At 61.3% G+C, this 16,537-nt stretch overlaps 1 protein-coding gene across 1 annotated transcript; it reads right to left on the bottom strand.

The window, feature by feature from the left end:
* Positions 1 to 1,478: 1,478 nt before the first annotated feature.
* On the bottom strand, positions 1,479 to 13,655 carry LOC142048166 (maestro heat-like repeat-containing protein family member 2B). The gene is made up of 26 exons (XM_075074808.1): positions 13,626 to 13,655; positions 12,903 to 13,068; positions 12,407 to 12,505; positions 11,699 to 11,853; positions 11,233 to 11,376; positions 10,588 to 10,680; positions 10,010 to 10,079; positions 9,785 to 9,898; positions 9,224 to 9,297; positions 8,759 to 8,878; positions 7,833 to 7,940; positions 7,278 to 7,637; positions 7,144 to 7,201; positions 7,041 to 7,081; positions 6,599 to 6,740; positions 5,815 to 5,867; positions 5,267 to 5,374; positions 4,897 to 5,016; positions 4,488 to 4,693; positions 3,781 to 3,937; positions 3,544 to 3,705; positions 3,194 to 3,316; positions 2,812 to 3,023; positions 2,314 to 2,449; positions 2,113 to 2,208; positions 1,479 to 1,665 (listed from the first exon to the last, which is right to left on the bottom strand). The coding sequence occupies exons 1-26, from the start codon at positions 13,638 to 13,640 to the stop codon at positions 1,513 to 1,515; spliced, it is 3,285 nt and encodes a 1,094-aa protein (XP_074930909.1). The 5' UTR covers positions 13,641 to 13,655; the 3' UTR covers positions 1,479 to 1,512.
* Positions 13,656 to 16,537: the final 2,882 nt, after the last annotated feature.

The raw sequence follows: 16,537 nt of genomic DNA, 5'->3' as shown, positions 1-16,537 counted from the left end.
CACACATCGTGGCATCTGCTCCAGCAGGCCTAAAGGAGAGTCTTGTCTCAAAGCCGTCCTGGACAGCTCACTCTGGCAACAGCAAGAGACTCTGGAGGGGAGCAGGGATATGTGCAGGAGCCCAGGAGCTGGGCCCCCACCCTGCTGTTTTGTTACCTTTGCTATTTTGGTAGAGGCCTGCACCAGAGTGTTGGTGTCTGGGCTGTTCAGCTCCTCGCAAAGGCGCCTGATCTCATCTGCCTCAGGCACCACCTTCATGGTCTTGGCTGGAACAAACAGCAGGAGAAAAGAGGAGTCACGTCTACAGAAGCCCAACCTCTGGCCCCAGGTACCAATAAAGGAGAACCCAAGTGGTGGCAGTGAAGGCCACAGGGAAAGCCGGGGCCCTCCTCAACTCCGTGCCGCAGGATTTCCCGAACCAGAAGAATGCCTGACAAATCCCGGGCTGGAAAAAGCCTCTTTCTCCTTGAACTCTTTGCTGAGGCTTCACGGTTTCAGCAGCCTCTGCTCCCAGCAGCTGCATTCCCTATTGCCACACAGGCCACCGTCATCTCTGGGAGGCAGGAAACCTCCCCGTGTCTTCCTCAGCACAGGCAGACCCTGCTGCCTGAAGAGGAAAGGATGCAAACACAGTCCTTTGGAGCTCGAGGCCTGCAGCTCAGATCCCTCCTCCCTGCCCAGTGTGCTCTGGGCAGCAAATTGATTCCCTCTCTTGCGCTCGGCAAGAGATCTCCTCCCTGTCAGGGATGAGTCTGGAGACTTCCTGGCTAGCTGCCTGTCCGTCCAGGCTCAGGGCAGGGAGCGAGGGCAAAGGCACCCTCTGAAATGTCAGGGATCTCATCCGAGGGAGTTGTCTGACCACCCTCTTGTCTCTCCTGGAATGTGGACAGACGTGGAGGGGGACAGTCCCCAGCATTGGTGACAACGACCCGCTCTCAGGCAGCAGCGGGGGATGGCCCTGAGCACCCACCCTCACGCATGCCTGGGGGAGGTGGGACTCAGCAACCCTCTCCCAGGGGTCCTTCCTGAGATGGCCGGGGAGGCAGAGGGCTAACAGGGTGGGGGCACAAAACCAGCCGAGCATGTTGCCTCCCCCTTCCCTCCCAGCGGTGGGGCCTGGCCCCACGGGACCCTGGTGGCACCAGGCTAGGAAGGGAGGGAGGATCAGGCTGAGCAAGGCTGGGAATCGCCTGCTCTCCTCACCTTGCATTTGGAGAAGGTAGCCAAGGCAGAGCCATGCCCTCTGGTGGGACGTGGCCAGGCAGTCGCTGGTCAGAGTCCCCAGCAGTCCCACCAGGGAGCCCAACTGCTTGCAAGGACGTCCTGCCTGCAGGGGAGATCAGCAGGAAAAGGGTCGCAGGGAGCCCCAGCATCTGCTCGCCTCTACCGCCCATCCTGCTCCCTGAGCTGCTAGTGACCAGGCAGAGGGCCAGGCAGAAGGGCTGTGCCATAATCCCAGGAGCCCCAAAAACCAGTATCTGCTTGGGCAGGGCTCCCTTCCGGGGCCAGGAATCACCGTGGGAAGGGGGCACCAGGGCACGCAGAGGGGTCCCTACTCACCATGAGCTCAAATCGCTCCTTGCAAGCTCCCAGCACGTGGGCGCAAACGTGCAGGGCTCTCTCCCGCTCCCATTCTTTGGCCGAGGTGAGCCAGCCCTTCAGGACCTGAGGCAGGGTGCGTCTCTCTCACAACAGGCATCTTTCTCTCCCTGAGATCCCTCCCCCTCTCCCTCCTTCTCTGGCCCCTTCCCGGCGTGGCCCCTGGCCCCACCAAGCACTGCCACTGCAGCCTCCACCACCTCGCTCTCTCCAGCCGCCTCCGCCCTGAGCCAGGTGTTGCTTCCTTGCCAGCGTCTCCCAGCTCCAGCCTTCCCCCAGGCTGCTCTCACCCACCTCTGGGCTGGCTCTTGGCGTTCCCTCCGGCAGGGCCCACTTCTCTGCCGGTCCTGAGGCTGTCCCCCAGCTCAGACCCTGGCCCCAGCAGACGCACAGCCTCAGAGCGAGGAGCCAAAGCCCCACTTTGCCGTAGGAAAGGTATCCACCTCCTATCACCCTCTAAGGCCTCGATTCTCTGCCCCACAACACTTTCCCTGTTGCCCCATGGCTACTCACGTGGACCATGTCGTCAAAGCAGGCAGAGGTCTCCTCTGCCTCCAGAAGGGTTCCCATGAGATGGCCCAGATCTTCCAAGCCTCTCCTGTGCAGAAGCTGAAAGCAGCAGAGCAGAGCTGAGGTTCTGCATCCTGGGGGCTGCCAGGGCGCACTGTGGAGGGAGCCTGGGCCAGAGGTGGGCAGGCACTGGCCGGTGGGTACCTGCATGTTCACAGCTGCCCTCACTGTCTTCCTTCCCCTGTTCATCCGCGCCTTGGAAGGACAGGACAAGACGCTCTGGCAGCACACTGACAGCAGCTTGCGACTTTCCTCCCTACTCAGAGGTGGCCGCAGCTTGCTGGACGGAGGAAAATGGAAGAGAAGACAGACAGGGGATTTATTAGCCCTCTCCAGAGAGGCTTAAACCACAACTGGGTTCTTCCTAATCAAGGGCCCCATACCCAACAGCCCCAGCCCATGGCAGCGAGCACTGCCTTCAGCTCCAGCAACTCCTGCCTCCTCCCAGGCAGCCGGCAAACCCCCGCCCCTGGTGAAGGAACCCCTGGGGCTCCCTTCCTTTGGGAGACACCTGAATGCTGAACACCCTCCCACTCCACAGCCCCCGCAGCTGCCGGCCCCATGCTCAAGGCCACTGGGGCTGCCCCAGCCAGCTGGGATGGGGCACACTGGGAGTCCCCAGAGCCTGGGAACAGGCCTCACCTCAACTCCTCCAGGGCCTGAAACACTCCATACACCAGGGAGTCGCAGGGCTCCCGCTTTATCCAGTCCTGCAAGTCCCAGGAACACAAGCACAGAGTTGGCAGAGGGCAGGGACGTGGGACAGCCCTCCCACCTCCCCTGGGGACAGGCTCTGCCACCAGGCCTGGGCAGACACTGCCCCACGGACCCCCAAAGGCACCGCAGGAGGGACCCTGCTCTCCAGCCACAGCCACCCAGCACCAGCACTCAAGGGCCCCACCAGCTCGGGACACAGCTCCAGGAGCTGGCATGAAGCCGAGAGACCATCGTGCCTCTGGGGAAACCAGTCCGATGGCGCAGCCCAAAACTGCCCCGTGCAACTGCCCCAGCTATGGGCACTCACCAGCAGGGTCCGCGTCGCCTCCTGCTTTAAGGAGAGCTCAAAGCTGCCGCAGTCGCCCACAGCCTGGATGGCACAGCTGACCTCGGTGATGCTCTGCACCAGGGCGAGCTTGAGCTGCAATGCCTGAGGCCAAAGAGAGCAAAGCACCCCTTGAACTCTTTCCAGAGCTGGGAGGTGGAAGAAGAGCATGGGCAGGGGAAACCCATGGCGAGGTTGGATGTGGACGTTGAGGACAAACCCTTCCTTGGGAGATCTTTAGAAAGAGACTGTCCGTCTCGGTACACCCCAGGCCCAAGGGGCTGGAGCTGGGGCTCCCACACATCCCTGCCCTGTGTGCCCCGCACTCCTACCCTCTGTTTGGCTGTGGAGAGCCGCAGGATGTTGCCCATGATTCCTTTATCCACGCGGCTGAGCAGCTGCTCCTTGGGGGCATGCCGTGCGATGCCGCTGTAGGTGCGCATGAGAACAGCGCAAGTGGCCTGAGCTCGCTCCATAGTGTGCTGCTGCCGTACCTGTGTTGACAGAGATGACCTGAGACATTAGCCCCAGGACTCCTGCGGGCTCCTGCAGCAGGGCCTGCCCCACACCTTCACCAGCTCTTTGTTTCCCTGGGCACCTCCCAGCAGCTCCCCGAGCTGCTCACTGAGCTGCGAGCTCCAGGGCCGGGAGCTGTTTCCGTCCCGCAGCTTGGCTTCTTGCGTGGCGATGGGCAGGAAGTGCAGCCAGCATCCCACACACTGCTGGCTGTTTCACCACTGATTTGAGAGGTCCGGGAACTGTCTGGAACCTTTCTGTGGAAAGGTATCTGACATAGCCTGTCACGGTCCTGCTCAGAGACACCCAGCCTGTGCAGGTCAGCGGTACAGATGAGCCCAGCCTCTTTGCCTTCCCAGGCCAGGCTACACCACGCTCTCTGCAGGGCCCTGTCCGGCCCTGCCCTGCCCTGCCCTGCCCTGCCCTGCCCAGAAAGGCTTCCCCACAGCCCTGAGGTGGGGATCAGAGCAAGCGAGACCTCGCCAGGCTCCTGCTCCCAGCCCCCGGCTTTGAGGAAGAGGCACAGTGTCACACCGCGCGCACCCCATCTTGTCACCAGCTCCTGCTGAACTTCAGTCGGGGCAACGTGGCTGCAAGCAAGCAACCGCTGCAGCTGCCCCAGCTGGGTGGCTCTGATCCACCAGGTGCCAAACCCCATCCTTTCCAAAGACACCTCAGGGGCCGCAATGCCAGGACGGCCCCTCTGAAACACAGGTCTCGGGTACCTCGGGTACCTACAAGAGGGCTAATCTAAAGGCACCTGCCGCAGTTTGCCTGCTGCAGCCGTAGAAGTGGAAAGAAGGCCAAAAAAAGGAAAGGCAAACAAAATCCTGGATCCTTTACCTTCCAGCCCATGGAAGTCTGATAGAACCAGTCCCTGGTGAGAGCAGCAGAGAACATGGTCACCGTGTCCAAAACCAGGTGGAAGTGGTTCTCGGCAGCATGGGCCACAACAGATATCATTCCCTGCAGTCACAGAGAAACAGGGAGTCAGCTCCTGCCCAGGCACTCAGCCATGGCCAGTGACAACGGCCAGGCAGGACGCTGCAGCGAGGGGGAAATGGCAGCAACAGGGAAATCACGGAAATCTGGAGCAGGGCCAGCAGCAGCCCTCCCTCTCCCCCAAGAACAGGCAGGGCATGCTCAGGAGGACATGAGCATCAGCTCACCTGGACCTCAGACAACTCCACAGGGTTTGTCTCCTGGAGGAACCTCAGCACCTGCCTTTGGACGTGTCTGAGGTCCTGACAACCTGCCAGCGCCGTCCCAAGAGCCTTGTGCAGGAATGGCTGAAAGAGAAGAGGCCGAGCCTAAGATGCGGTCATGGCGTGGCCTGTCAGGAGAGGGCTGGCCCCAGACGGACCCGACGACCCCTGGGAGCGGGCAAGGCCAGCCGCGGTGCCAGGCTGTAGCCAGACACTGGGGCAACCTGGGGGGAAGTGCCTTCTGGGGGCAAGTGAAGGGGGAGCAGTGAAAAAACCGCCTGTGTGGGCAGAGCACCGGCGCCAGCCCAGCCCCAGCGCGGGGCAGGAGACACACCTTCTCCCAGGAGCTGGGGGCAGAGCTGCCCAGCTGCTGGCTCAGCTCCTGGCTCAGGCCCACGGTCCACGCCTTGTCCTCGATGGGCTCCAGTGAGGCTCGCAGGAACTGGGGTGAACAGGAGAGGAAGCGAGTCTTCCCCTGACCTTGGCCAGGGCACTTTCCACGGCGCGTATCCCGGGATGCTGCTGGGGGAGAGCTGCTGCAAACAGCAGCTTCTTCCCCCACCCCACCCAGCCCTCTTGTCACCAGCCTCCCTCTTCTCCTACCACCTCAGGGGAGACCCCCCGGCACGGCGGACATCGGGGAGGAGGCAGTGCTAAGGCACGTGCCACAGCGTTAGAGGGCATTAGCCATCAGCCGTGGCACATGTGCAGACAGCAGCTCCTCTGAGCGGGCAGGCACCTACTGCGGGGGGAGGCGCAGGGTGCTCAGGAGGTGTCCCCACCTCCTGCTGCCCACACAGGCAGCCCTGAGCTTCCTCGCACAACTTTGCCTGCTCCCTCTTCTCCCCCTCTACTTGTGACACCGCGCCAAGGATGCTGTACCTTAAGCACACGGTGCTCCCACTCTGCAGAGTCCAGGGAGCTCTCAGTTCTTCCTAGAAAGCAAGAAGAAGCAAAAGCTCTTGCTGCTGCTTAAGCTCACACCAATGACAAGCCCGCTGGTCTCCTCTGCGGCCAGACCTCCCAGAAGTCCCAGGCCATCAGGCTACAAAGGGCCTACAAGCACCTACATTGTGAGGCCAAAGATACAGGCGGGGTCTCCCAGGGGCCTTTGTCAAAGTCGTTTGTCAGAGCCACCGATTCAAGCTGGGGAAGGACGCACTGACCACAGCTGATCCCCACTGCTTGACTGCAGCTCCCAGAACAACTCTGACCACTGAGTCGCAGCACGCACCAGCCACACACATTTCCTTCTTCATCACCCACCGCTTCCTGCCCGTTTCAGCCCTGCTCCCAGGCTAGTGCCAAGGACAGCTGCTGCAAACCTGGCCTGGCCTGGGGACTTGGTCCTCCAAAGCCAGAGGCTGGAACCCCTCCAGGAGCGCCAGTCCTGCCCCTCTCCCAAACACCAAGTCAGGCAGGACATGGGGGTGCCACCAAGACCTGCTGTCCAAGGGGACATCAGTGGCCCCGTCCATCCCCTGGGCCCGGTTGACACCGGGGGAACAGATGCCCCCAGCCTCAGTGCTGGCTCCCTGGAAGCAGAAAGGCAGCAGAGCAAGTGCAGGGGAACTGGGGACAACTCTCCTCCATCACACTGGCAAGCTGCATTTTCCTGCCCCCCTCTCCCTCCCCGCCAGCCTCTTCCTCCTCACCCACACTTTACCTTCCAGGTACTGCAGCAGGAGGGGGACCTCGGTTGCCCACACCGCCCCCAAGGCTCGGTGGATCCTGCCGTGGAGGGCCTGCAGCAGCCGCAAGGCAGCGACTGCGCGTTCGCCACTCCTGTAAGGAGCTGCGGCCACCACCTAGGCGAGGACAGGAGAGAAGAGTCGCTCCTGCTGCCAGAGCCACAGCTTCTCCCGGGAAGGAGGGGAGGAGGGAGCTCGGGAGCTCGGCGCTGATCGGCCAGCAGCGGGCGGCCAATGGCTTCACCCGGGGCGCTGCCAGTCCCGAGGAAGGAGCGGGATCCCTGATGGGCTCGGGCAGGCGCGGGCACGCTGCCGCCTCCTTGGGGGCTCCCAGCACTGGATTAAGAGCATCTCTGTCCCAGGTTCTCCCACCACCCCTGTCCAGAAAAGCTCTTTCTCCAGGGCCCTGCTACTCACCAGCAGTCGAGCCAAGAGGGCCTGGGGAGCCGGCAGCTGGGCTGCGGGAAGGAAGAAAGGCTGGGTGAGCTGATGAGCCCCCACAGTGCCCTGCCCCTTGTACCTCCTATGACCCACACAGGGCTGAGGGCTGAGAGCAGCAGCGCTGCCACAGCGCTGGCCTGAGGGTTATCCCCAGGACAGCCCAGCATGAGACGAAGGCAGCTCCAGCATGGCCAGGAACGAGCCCCGGCTCACCAGGAGAGTGCTGCGAGCAGGAGAGACAAGTCTCTGTGCTGGGCAAGGGGCAATGTAGGGCAGAGCCCCCCACGCCCAGCAGCAGAGCCTGGCTCTGCCCTTTGGTTTCCTGGGCTCCTGCTCAGGGCTGGTGGGGCACAGGGAGACACGGACTGGCCCAACCCCCTGCCAAACCCAGCAGCACTCACTGGGGCTCCTACCTTGCTCCTGGGACTCTGTGGCATCTGTCTCCTCCTCTTCTTCCTTGCACCCTGCTCTCTCCCGTCTCTCAACTAGGGCTTGGAGGCAGTGGGAGAGCGGGACCAGCATGCCACTGTACTGGGCTGGCACGACATACTGCAGCAGCCTCGGCCACAGGAGCTGCAGAGAAGAATGGGGCAATTCACCACACTGGCATTTCCACTCAGCTCCAGGACAAAAAGGATGGTCTGCATTTCCCCGAGCCTTGTGCACTTCAGCACGCATGAAGGGAGAGGCTCAGGGCATGAGAGAGCACGAGGGAAAATGTCCTGAAGGCAAGAAGTAGCCACAGCAGCAGCGCACAGGGCGGCTTACTCGTGTCATCCCTCTCAGAGAGACATCCAGCGAGCCCAGGATGTCCATGCACAGGGCTTGAAGAGCTCCATCCTCCTGGGTTTCCCAGGGAAAAAGGCCTCCTGCCACCTGCAAGACAGAGTTGGCAAAACCCCCATTACGCTCAGGCCCTGACCGACAAGGCTCAGGCACGACTCACTAGGGCTCCTGCGCCAGCCTCCTGGCAGCCCTGGCGGCAGCACGTCCAGCCCAATGGATGGGGAGGAGCATCGGAAGCCCTTTCCTTATCCCTGCTCCCAAACCAGAGCCTCTCTGAGCCTCAGAGCAAAGCGATGCACACGGATCTCTCGGCTAAGGGATGCTCTGGCCAGAGGGCAGATCCTTGGCAAGTCAGCAGGAAGCTCGGCCCTCCCCAGCTTTCATCATGAAAATGCTCACTGAAGGGACGGCCAAATGGCCTGTCCCCTTGCCAGAAGCGGTGTGGGCCCCCAGACTGCTCTCAGATGGACAGGGTGTGCTTTGGAGGGCCAGAGCTCGACAACACCACAGAAAGCTCTTCTAGCCAGGCCCACCCGTCTGCACTGGCTGCCTTTGGGTGATGGTCCATGAGCATTTAAGGACGGCGGATGTCCTGTCCCTGCAAGCCCTTCCCTTTGCAAGGCGGCTTTGCGGAAGGCCCCTGTGGGCACAGCTCAGCCCGTGGGGTGTGCAGGCAGCCCCGCAGTCCCAGGTGGCACGCCCGGGTGCAAACCCACGTCATCCGGTGACATCTCCACCAACATCAGCACAGACACCCACGAGGAACGGCCATTTGGAGGCCGCTCTGATGGCAGTGCCGGCAGTGATGGCCCTGCAGCGTGAGCCCTCCGTGGCCAAGGACGCCTGCAGGAGCTCTCAGCACAGCCCATGCACCGGTCAAAGGCCTGGGTGTCCTGCTCTGCACTTACCAGTCTGCCCGAGGTCCGGCTGAACTCCGTGAAGATGTGCCCCACCACATCCCATGCCCAGCAGCTCTGGCAGACAGAGCTGAGCAGCTCCCTGATGAACTCCAGAACTGCCCTCCGCACCTGCCCAGGGGAGAGGGTGGTTACGACCTTCCTGTTCAAACCCCAAAGGGAAGCCACCTTTGCTTGGGGGCAGCCTTTGAAGTGGCTCGCAGAGGCATGACGAGCGCATGGCAGGAGCTTTTGCTCCTGCCGTCAGGGCTGGGCTTTAGCACGAGGCTGCACGGGCGTTTGCCCCACAGAGCACAACGACCTCCCCACTCCACTCTGTCAGCTCTTCCCAGGGAGGAGCCATCACCCACCTCCTGGGCAACGTGCTGGCGCTTCCCCAGGCACCCCAGCTCTGCCCCAAGGGTAAGGGTTTCTCTGCCTCCCCTGATGGCACCACCCCTACCCGCACCAGCTCACCTGGGCACTGGGGTCATCGCACACTGACCCCACAGCCTCCACCACCTGGGGCAGCTTCTCTCTCGTCGCAGGTGCTGGAAGAGATGTGGAGAGGGGGGCGTTGAGGCACAGCCCTGATGGCAGAAGGGATCCCTCGAAGCTTCCAAGCACACCAAGGGGACAGAAAACGGGGCCTGACTCTGACTTCACAGGAGGCAGCGGTGTAGCCAGAGCAACTCTGTTTCTAGAGGCGCAGCTATTTTATAGGGACTGAAAACTAGGGTAATATGGCAACACAGAGGATGAGAGAAACGTCGTGGGTACAAGCAGCTCCTCTGCACACCAGCCCACCCACCATCCCACCAGCCTGCCCGTGTTACCGAGCTTGGAGCACCGCCCCTGGTGTGCCACCATTCCTAACTGCCGGGGCAGAGCTCGAGCCCTGTCACGGGGCATCAGCTCGGCTGGGGGACCTGCTCCTTGCAGCTCCTTTTGGGTGCAGGAGCACCAATTTCAGGCCATTCCTGCTCCCAGCCCAGCAGCCCCAGCCCCTGCCTTGTGTCCCTGCTCCATGGCACTGACCGTCAGAGCGGACCAGCACTGCCAGCAGGCCCACGGCTGCCACGCGACCGGCCTCACTCCCACCGCTCAGCTGGGAGCGTAGAAACGCGACAGTCTCCTCGGCGTACATTTGTGCTGCAGGGAAGAAATCGCATTCTGCATTAGCAGGCAGCTTCCCCTGACCGCCAAGGACAGGGAGAGAGCTGCCACAGCACGGCGGGGCATCGCCCAATCTCCTCTTCTTACCCTGCAGCACGACACAGCGGGACAGCACTGCCTTATGGGCCGGGCCCGGCTCTTTGGTCACATCAGAGAGCTGTGGGAACAAGGTCCGTTTTAGAGAAAGTCACATCAGTGTTGAAAGGGGCTGAAAAGAAATTGTGCTCTCAGCTCCCCTCTCCCTGGGCACTCTGGGCACGGGACCCACAGCTGAAACCCAGCCCACTCCACAGTGGCCCCCCTGGGCATGCACAGAAGTTGCAGCCGCCCAGGCTGCCCAGGAGCTGAGGCTGAGCAGCGTGAAAAGGTGTCGTCACTCCAGAGTCCTCCTGCAACTTGGCCGAGAGGGAAATTGCTGTGGGAGCTGGGCTGTCCCTCAGGCCCATTCTAAAGAGCCAGGGTTAGGCCTCCTGCAGCCTTAACGTGGCGCCTGCACCACAAATCCTGGCGTGCTCCTGGCCTGCAGGAAGGTCCTTGCGGAGGGACGCCCTGCCCTGCCCTGCCCTGCCCTGCCCTTCCTTGCCTGCCAGCTGGCAGGTCTTTCCCCTCCATGGCAATCAGGTGTGCAGGCCCCAGGCCAGCGGCAGGGCGCAGGCTCCCCTTACCTGGCGGTGCGCAGCAGTGCTGATGGCAAGAGCCGTGCCCCGTGGGACTGGGGTCTGAACTCCCTCCAGCGTCTCCAGGACATAGCTGAGGCTCTACAAGAGAATGGGGGAGGAAGAGGAGGCTAAAGGCACCTTGGGAAAGGAGAAACCCAGCACATCTGTGATAAGGGCAGTCCCTAACACCAGCTCCCAGGGAAAACACCAAACCCTCCCGCACGGGGCTTCTTGTTTGTCCTCCCCTCAGTGTGCCATCGGGAGGGTCTCTTTCCTCTGAACAGAGCTCAGTCTTGGCAACTCAGTTTCCCAGCACTTCCCACTCACCAGACCTCACCCCTCACTGGATGGGACTGGACGTGGCCCTGGGCATTAGGGCAAAGCTCTTCCCGCACGCAGAGCCCCAGGGAGGTGGCGATGCCTCCCTTCCTGAGAAGATGAGCCCTAGGGACTCTTGCCTCCCTCCTCGCCCCCTCTGGGTTGCTCTTCTCTTGCCCAAAGAGCACAGGAAGCCCCAGGCCTCCTCTGCTCTCCCTGTTCCTTCTCTAAGGGCTTCCCACCTCCCCCTGGCACCCCACAGCTCCTCAGCGCCTCGCGGCATTCGCATAGACCCACCCCAGCAGCCACGCCAGGCCCTGCGCAGCACCTCACCTTGGTGACCCGGGAGGTGTCTCGGACCTCCCGATATTGGTGCAGGAGCCAGAGGAGCTGCTCCCAGGCATGCTCTCGGTGCTGCTCCTCACGCAGAAGGACACTCATCATGGCAGCCACCGCCCCGAGGACAGCCTGCTTGGCCTGAAGATGGAAGGCGGAGGCTCTGCTTGGAGGGCTGAAGGACTGCCTAGTGCTCAGCATCCCCTAGACACCACTCGGCCCTTCCCACAGAGAGGGGTCTCCCTTTCCTTTCTGCCCTGCAGGAGAAGGGCTCACTCCACAGGAGAGAGGCCATTTCCCCACGCTGCCCTCCCTGCAGAAAGGCCCCAGGACCCGGCTGCTTCCCCACAGCGAATCCCCCTTCCCTCCCCACTCTGCTCGCACCCCACTGGGCAGTGACGGACCCACCGACGTGGACATCCCCCGCCACAGCCTCAGTTGTGGAAACCAGCGCTTCTCTCACCTCTTCCTCCCTGCAGTCCAGCCAATTTTCCACCACAGAGCAGAAGACCGGGTAAATGGCTTCAGAGAACCGTGCCGCTGCCCCTTTGCGAGGGAAGGAGCATTGCTCCCGGTTGCCAAAGTACGTATTGACTCCTTTCGACCATTGCTCCAGAACTGCGCCAGGAGAAAGGAGAAGGGAGCATGTGAGAGTCTGCTGCAAGGACCGTACCTTGCACTCTCCTCCAAGCCTGCTTTAAGGACAGATGCAGGTTTGGCAGGGCTCAGCCCAGGACCAGATCTCAGTCTGAGGGCAAGGTGTGCTCTTGAGGTGTCTGGACTCAAACAGCCCACTGTTTCCTCCTCTCCATCGTACCTTCTCCTCCCCAAAGGCCCCTTCCCCTCCAGCGTTTCTCACTGCAGCCCCTTCTCTTCCCTTCCCACACATACGCCCTTTCAGAGCAGGGATTTTAATCCCAGAGGAAAGCAGGGGAACAGAAACCGTCGGAAGGGACCCAGGAGTTCCACCGTGCAGCACCACTGTGTCCTACCCATAGAAAACTCCTGGCCTTCCCTTGCTCCTTCTACACACTCGCAGCAGTTTGGGATCACCAAGGCCTGACCTCGCTGTGGGCTGACACCCACAGTGTTCCCTCTGAGATCATACGGCGGCACCAAAGGCCACCCCAGCCCCTACCCCTGGGGCCCCGGCCAAGGAGCTGACACTCACCACTGCAGACGGCGCACAGGATCCGGCCACTCCCCACCCGGCTCAGCACGGCGCGCAGGGCGAGCAGCGTCATTCCCACAAAGGGGATGCACTGCAGGGCTGCAGAGAAGGCAGGGACAGCGGGACCGAGAGGGTCAGTGAGAGGCACAGGAGACTGGGGGGTCTGTCCCTGGCAGGGCTGGGGCTGCAGGGCCATGCAGGATGTGCCAGAGGGCGTGGGGAGGGCTGCCTTCCCCAAGGGGGACGCAGGGAAGCTCTTCGGCGTAATGGGGAGGACAGTGTGGGGCAGAGACCCCACGGGTTTGTCTCTAGCATGTTGTCACCCTTCGGGAACTGGGATCAGGCTGGTAAGGCAAAGCTGCGAGCCGGGCCTGGCACACAGAAAGGAGGCACGACAACTCCGTGGCCCCCCAGTTCAACACAGAGCGTTTAGGGAAGGCGAGGATCCCTTCTCCCCGTATCACAGACCCAAACCAGGAGGCTGAGGGTGCCGTACCGTAGCTGTGGGCCATTTTGCCCAAGGTGAGGAGCACAATCTCATCAGGGACCTTCCCCATGGCCTTCAGGTGGCTCTGGAGCTCGGACATGACAAAGTGGAAGTGGGAGCGGGCCAGAGCCACCAGGACATCACTAGCAGCCATCTTCACGTCACCTGCCACACCCTGCAAAAGCGTCACAGGTTAGACACTACCGAGAAAAAGGCTGAGGCACTCAGACAGGCTGAATGACCCCGTCTCCTCTGGAAGACCCCTCGGGGCAGTTGTCCTCAGGGCTGGGCAGCTGCCACCTCTTGTACCCTGGAGCAGGCGAGCAGCTCCCTGGCGAGACAAGGGCATCTCTCCCCCAGCACAACGCTGTGCTGCTGGCCCCTCTCCCTCTCCACGGAGATGCCAGGAACAAACTGTCACAGACTCACACCCCACCGGGACCTCTCTGTGCGGCTGGTGGGCTCCCATGGCTCTTCCTCAAGGCAGGAGAAATAACCTTGAGCTTGAACCCAGCTCTCGCTCAGTTAGAAACGGCCCCGAGGCAGCTTCTCTGCACAGCTCCCTGCATCCCCTCTCCAAATCCTCTGTAACGACGAGTCCCCAGAGCCTCTCCCTGAGCACCTCCGCTGGGTCTGAATAACCAGGGAACACCTCTGCACCACTCTGTGCTTCCCCCAAGACCGGGGGCGGAGGCAGGCTGCTTTGGTGGCCTTGAAGGAGAACAAGCTCACCTGGGCTGCTCGCATGTCACTGGACGCCTCTGCTATCAGGCGGTTCACAACACCGCTCGTCAAACAGCCGTCGCCTCCCTGCAAGACGCTCTCCAGCTCCCGGTATGTCTCCACTCGCTCACCCTGAGGACAGACCGCAAAGGGGAGTGATGCAACTTGCTTTGCCCTCCTTCTCAGGGAGCCACGAGAGAGACCTGGTGCCCCCCAAATCATCTGTGGGACACAGGCATGAGGTACGAGCTGCAGGCATCGGTCGGGACAGCCACAGGGAACAGCAAGATCTTCTGCAGCGCCTCTGACACTAGCAGAGAGCCAGGCGGGGAGATTGACTCCGGCAGGGTAAAAGGCCATGCGGGAGCCTAGGAAGTCACTCCTGAGGGTGGGGAAGGCGGAGGTCAGAGGGAAAGCACCAGGCAAGGAAGAGTGTGGCTGTTCGCTCAACTCCTGCCCAGATTTTGGCTACCTCAGCTCACATTAAGGCTGATGTATGCTGGGAGCAGTGCCATTAGGTCAAGGCGAGAGCACCACGTAGGCAGGGCAGGTGGCCGGAAAGAGCTAAAGGGCCGTGATGCAGCCCTGATCACCTGCAGATTCCTGTCTGCGGCGGCCATTATCTTTTGTCCGGCAGTTTCCTCAGAATCCACTAACTTATTGAAATGCTACAGACCAAACCTCCAAGCTGGAGGGTATAGAACATGGGCTTACTCAAAAACCTTTTGAAGGAGATCCAACAGCCGCTGAACTGCCGAGGCTTTTGTGCTTCCCGGTGTGATACAGGGGATGCCCACACCGTGACGGAGGAGGAAGGATGAGCCCTCTCACCGTCAGCAAGGTAACATTCTCTTTTTTGCTCATAGGTGCACAATATTAAGAGTTCTAGGTTGCAAGTGATGAGACCTTATGACTTGACTGGTGAATAGGTGAATTCCGGTGATATAGACCAGTCTGGGCACCAGTCTCGCACGCGCAGGAGCACCGGAGCTGGGACAGTTCCCCAGCCAAAGCTAAGAAGGGACCTCGGGCACTTGGGCAAAGGCGCTGGAGAGATGCTGGGATTTATGCCAGAGGCTTTGCCTTGCCCAGGAGAGCACTGCAAGCTCCTGGGGAAAGGAGCGTGAAGCGGTCGCATTAGTCCAGGTTGAGGGGGCAGGAACGGTGCTGGGGGACGACGTGCTTGCAGGAGGGCAGAGGTGCTGTTGGGTGAGATCCCCCTCTGCCACGGCACCTGGCGAAGCCAGGGGCATGGAGGGGAGCCCTCAACTCCCCGCCTCACCTCATTGTCTTGCAGCTGCTTTAGCAGAGAAGTCCCGGCAGCCGCAAAGGTGGTGACAGCCGCAGGGACGGTTCCCGTTGCACTGCCTCTGTCCTCAGAACGCTCAGGGCTGGACTGGGAAGCCACACATGGGCACAGAGCTGGAAGGAAAGACAGACATGGTTTTGCTGGTTGCAGGGCTTCGCACCGGGGAGGGGTGAGGATCTCCCCAGGCACTAACAGCCTGTGCCGACTGTACTGGCAAGAGGGCAGTCAGTGGGGTTAGGGGAGGGAGCCTTCCCCTCACTGTGGCACTGGGAAGACCACCTTGGGGGACTGGGCCCATTCTGGGCTCCCCAGGGACAGAACAGAGCAAAACGCTGGAGGCCCTGGGCTGGCCAGGGGACGGACATGGGGCTCTGCAAGGAGAGGCCAGGAGGACTGGGGCTGGGCAGCCCCGGCAAGAGCCGGCCAGGCCAGGTTGTCTCTGGTCAGTCCCCAGACGCCCCACGGAGGGCAGGGAGAGGACAGAGCCAGAGCCCTCTCGGAGGTGCCTGGCAGCACGATGAGAGGTGACGGGGACGCAACCCCCAGCACCCGGCTGGGACAGACATTGCCTCCAGCAGGCATCAGCCCCCAACCTCCCGCCAGCCCCTCACCTCTGAGCACTCTCATCCTCCCCATGGCAGCAGGATCTCTGGACTGACGCACTGCTCTCTCCGGGCAAAAGCCATGAGAAAGTGGGGCAGCACCAGCCCCAGGAGGGAGATATAGAGCCCAGCCATTGTGACCCCGCTGCGGAATGCGGCACCTCACAGAGGGCTGCTGTGACATGGGGACATGTGCTGGGGACACACCGTGGGACAAGGACCGGACACAGCAGCACCCTGGGGACCCCCACAGGCCCAGAAAGGCAGGATTTCCTCTCCATCACTTGCATTCACTTGTGGTCCTCAAGCAGTTTTAACAAAGTCTTTCTCCAGACAGCCCTTCCCAGCTCTGTCCCCAATCCACGTCCCCCCTCCAGGGATCCAGCCCTGGAAACATTCACGGTCAGGTGTGACGGGGCTTTGAGCAACCTTGTCTAGTTGTGCCATGTCCCTTCTCATGGCAGGGGGGTTGGACTAGATGACCTTTAAAGGTCCATCCAACCCAAACTATTCCATGTTTCCATGATTCTATGACCCAAGGCAATGTGGTCTCAAGGGGACTGACCTGGCCTTTGCCCTCTGCATTTTCTCGCCCCGGTTTTCTCCAAAGAGGATGGCCCTGCCTGTGTCTGTGTGTGCCCTGCCCTATGTCTCCTCCAAGAATAGTTGCTCCCATTCTCCAGCCCAGACCAAATAGGGCAGAGAACGGAGACCTCCAACCCATCAGACCCAACTGTGCCACAGAAAGACAAAGGAGACTCGTATTCAAACGGAATATCCTTTTGCTGTTTGCTGGACTGTGGATGAGCACGGGGAAGCTGACCTTCCTAGGTGGTTTCTCAGCTCAAATCCAGATGAAAGGATGACCAGAACTGCCACCTCTACCACAGTAGGAAATGCACACCTACCCAAGCCCTTCATGCTCCTAGGCAAGCCTGTGGGCTCAGAAAGAAATGTCCATACAGTCCTCTGGTCTTTATGAAAGGCTGCGTACGTGCTCATCTCTTGGA

The sequence above is a fragment of the Phalacrocorax aristotelis genome, chromosome 25 (genome assembly GCF_949628215.1).
Source record: "Phalacrocorax aristotelis chromosome 25, bGulAri2.1, whole genome shotgun sequence".
Lineage (NCBI taxonomy): Eukaryota > Metazoa > Chordata > Aves > Suliformes > Phalacrocoracidae > Phalacrocorax > Phalacrocorax aristotelis.
The sequence above is the reverse complement of the archived record's forward strand: the minus strand, read 5'-3'. Positions and strand labels throughout refer to the sequence as shown.

Excerpts from the sequence above, each read along its gene's own strand:
- LOC142048166 (XM_075074808.1), bottom strand. Across the intron at positions 11,377-11,698 it reads TGGACTGCAGGGAGGAAGAG|GCCAAGCAGGCTGTCCTCGG; the intron begins GTGAGAGAAGCG and ends TTCCATCTTCAG. Across the intron at positions 7,941-8,758 it reads GCCGGACCTCGGGCAGACTG|GTGGCAGGAGGCCTTTTTCC; the intron begins GTAAGTGCAGAG and ends TCTGTCTTGCAG.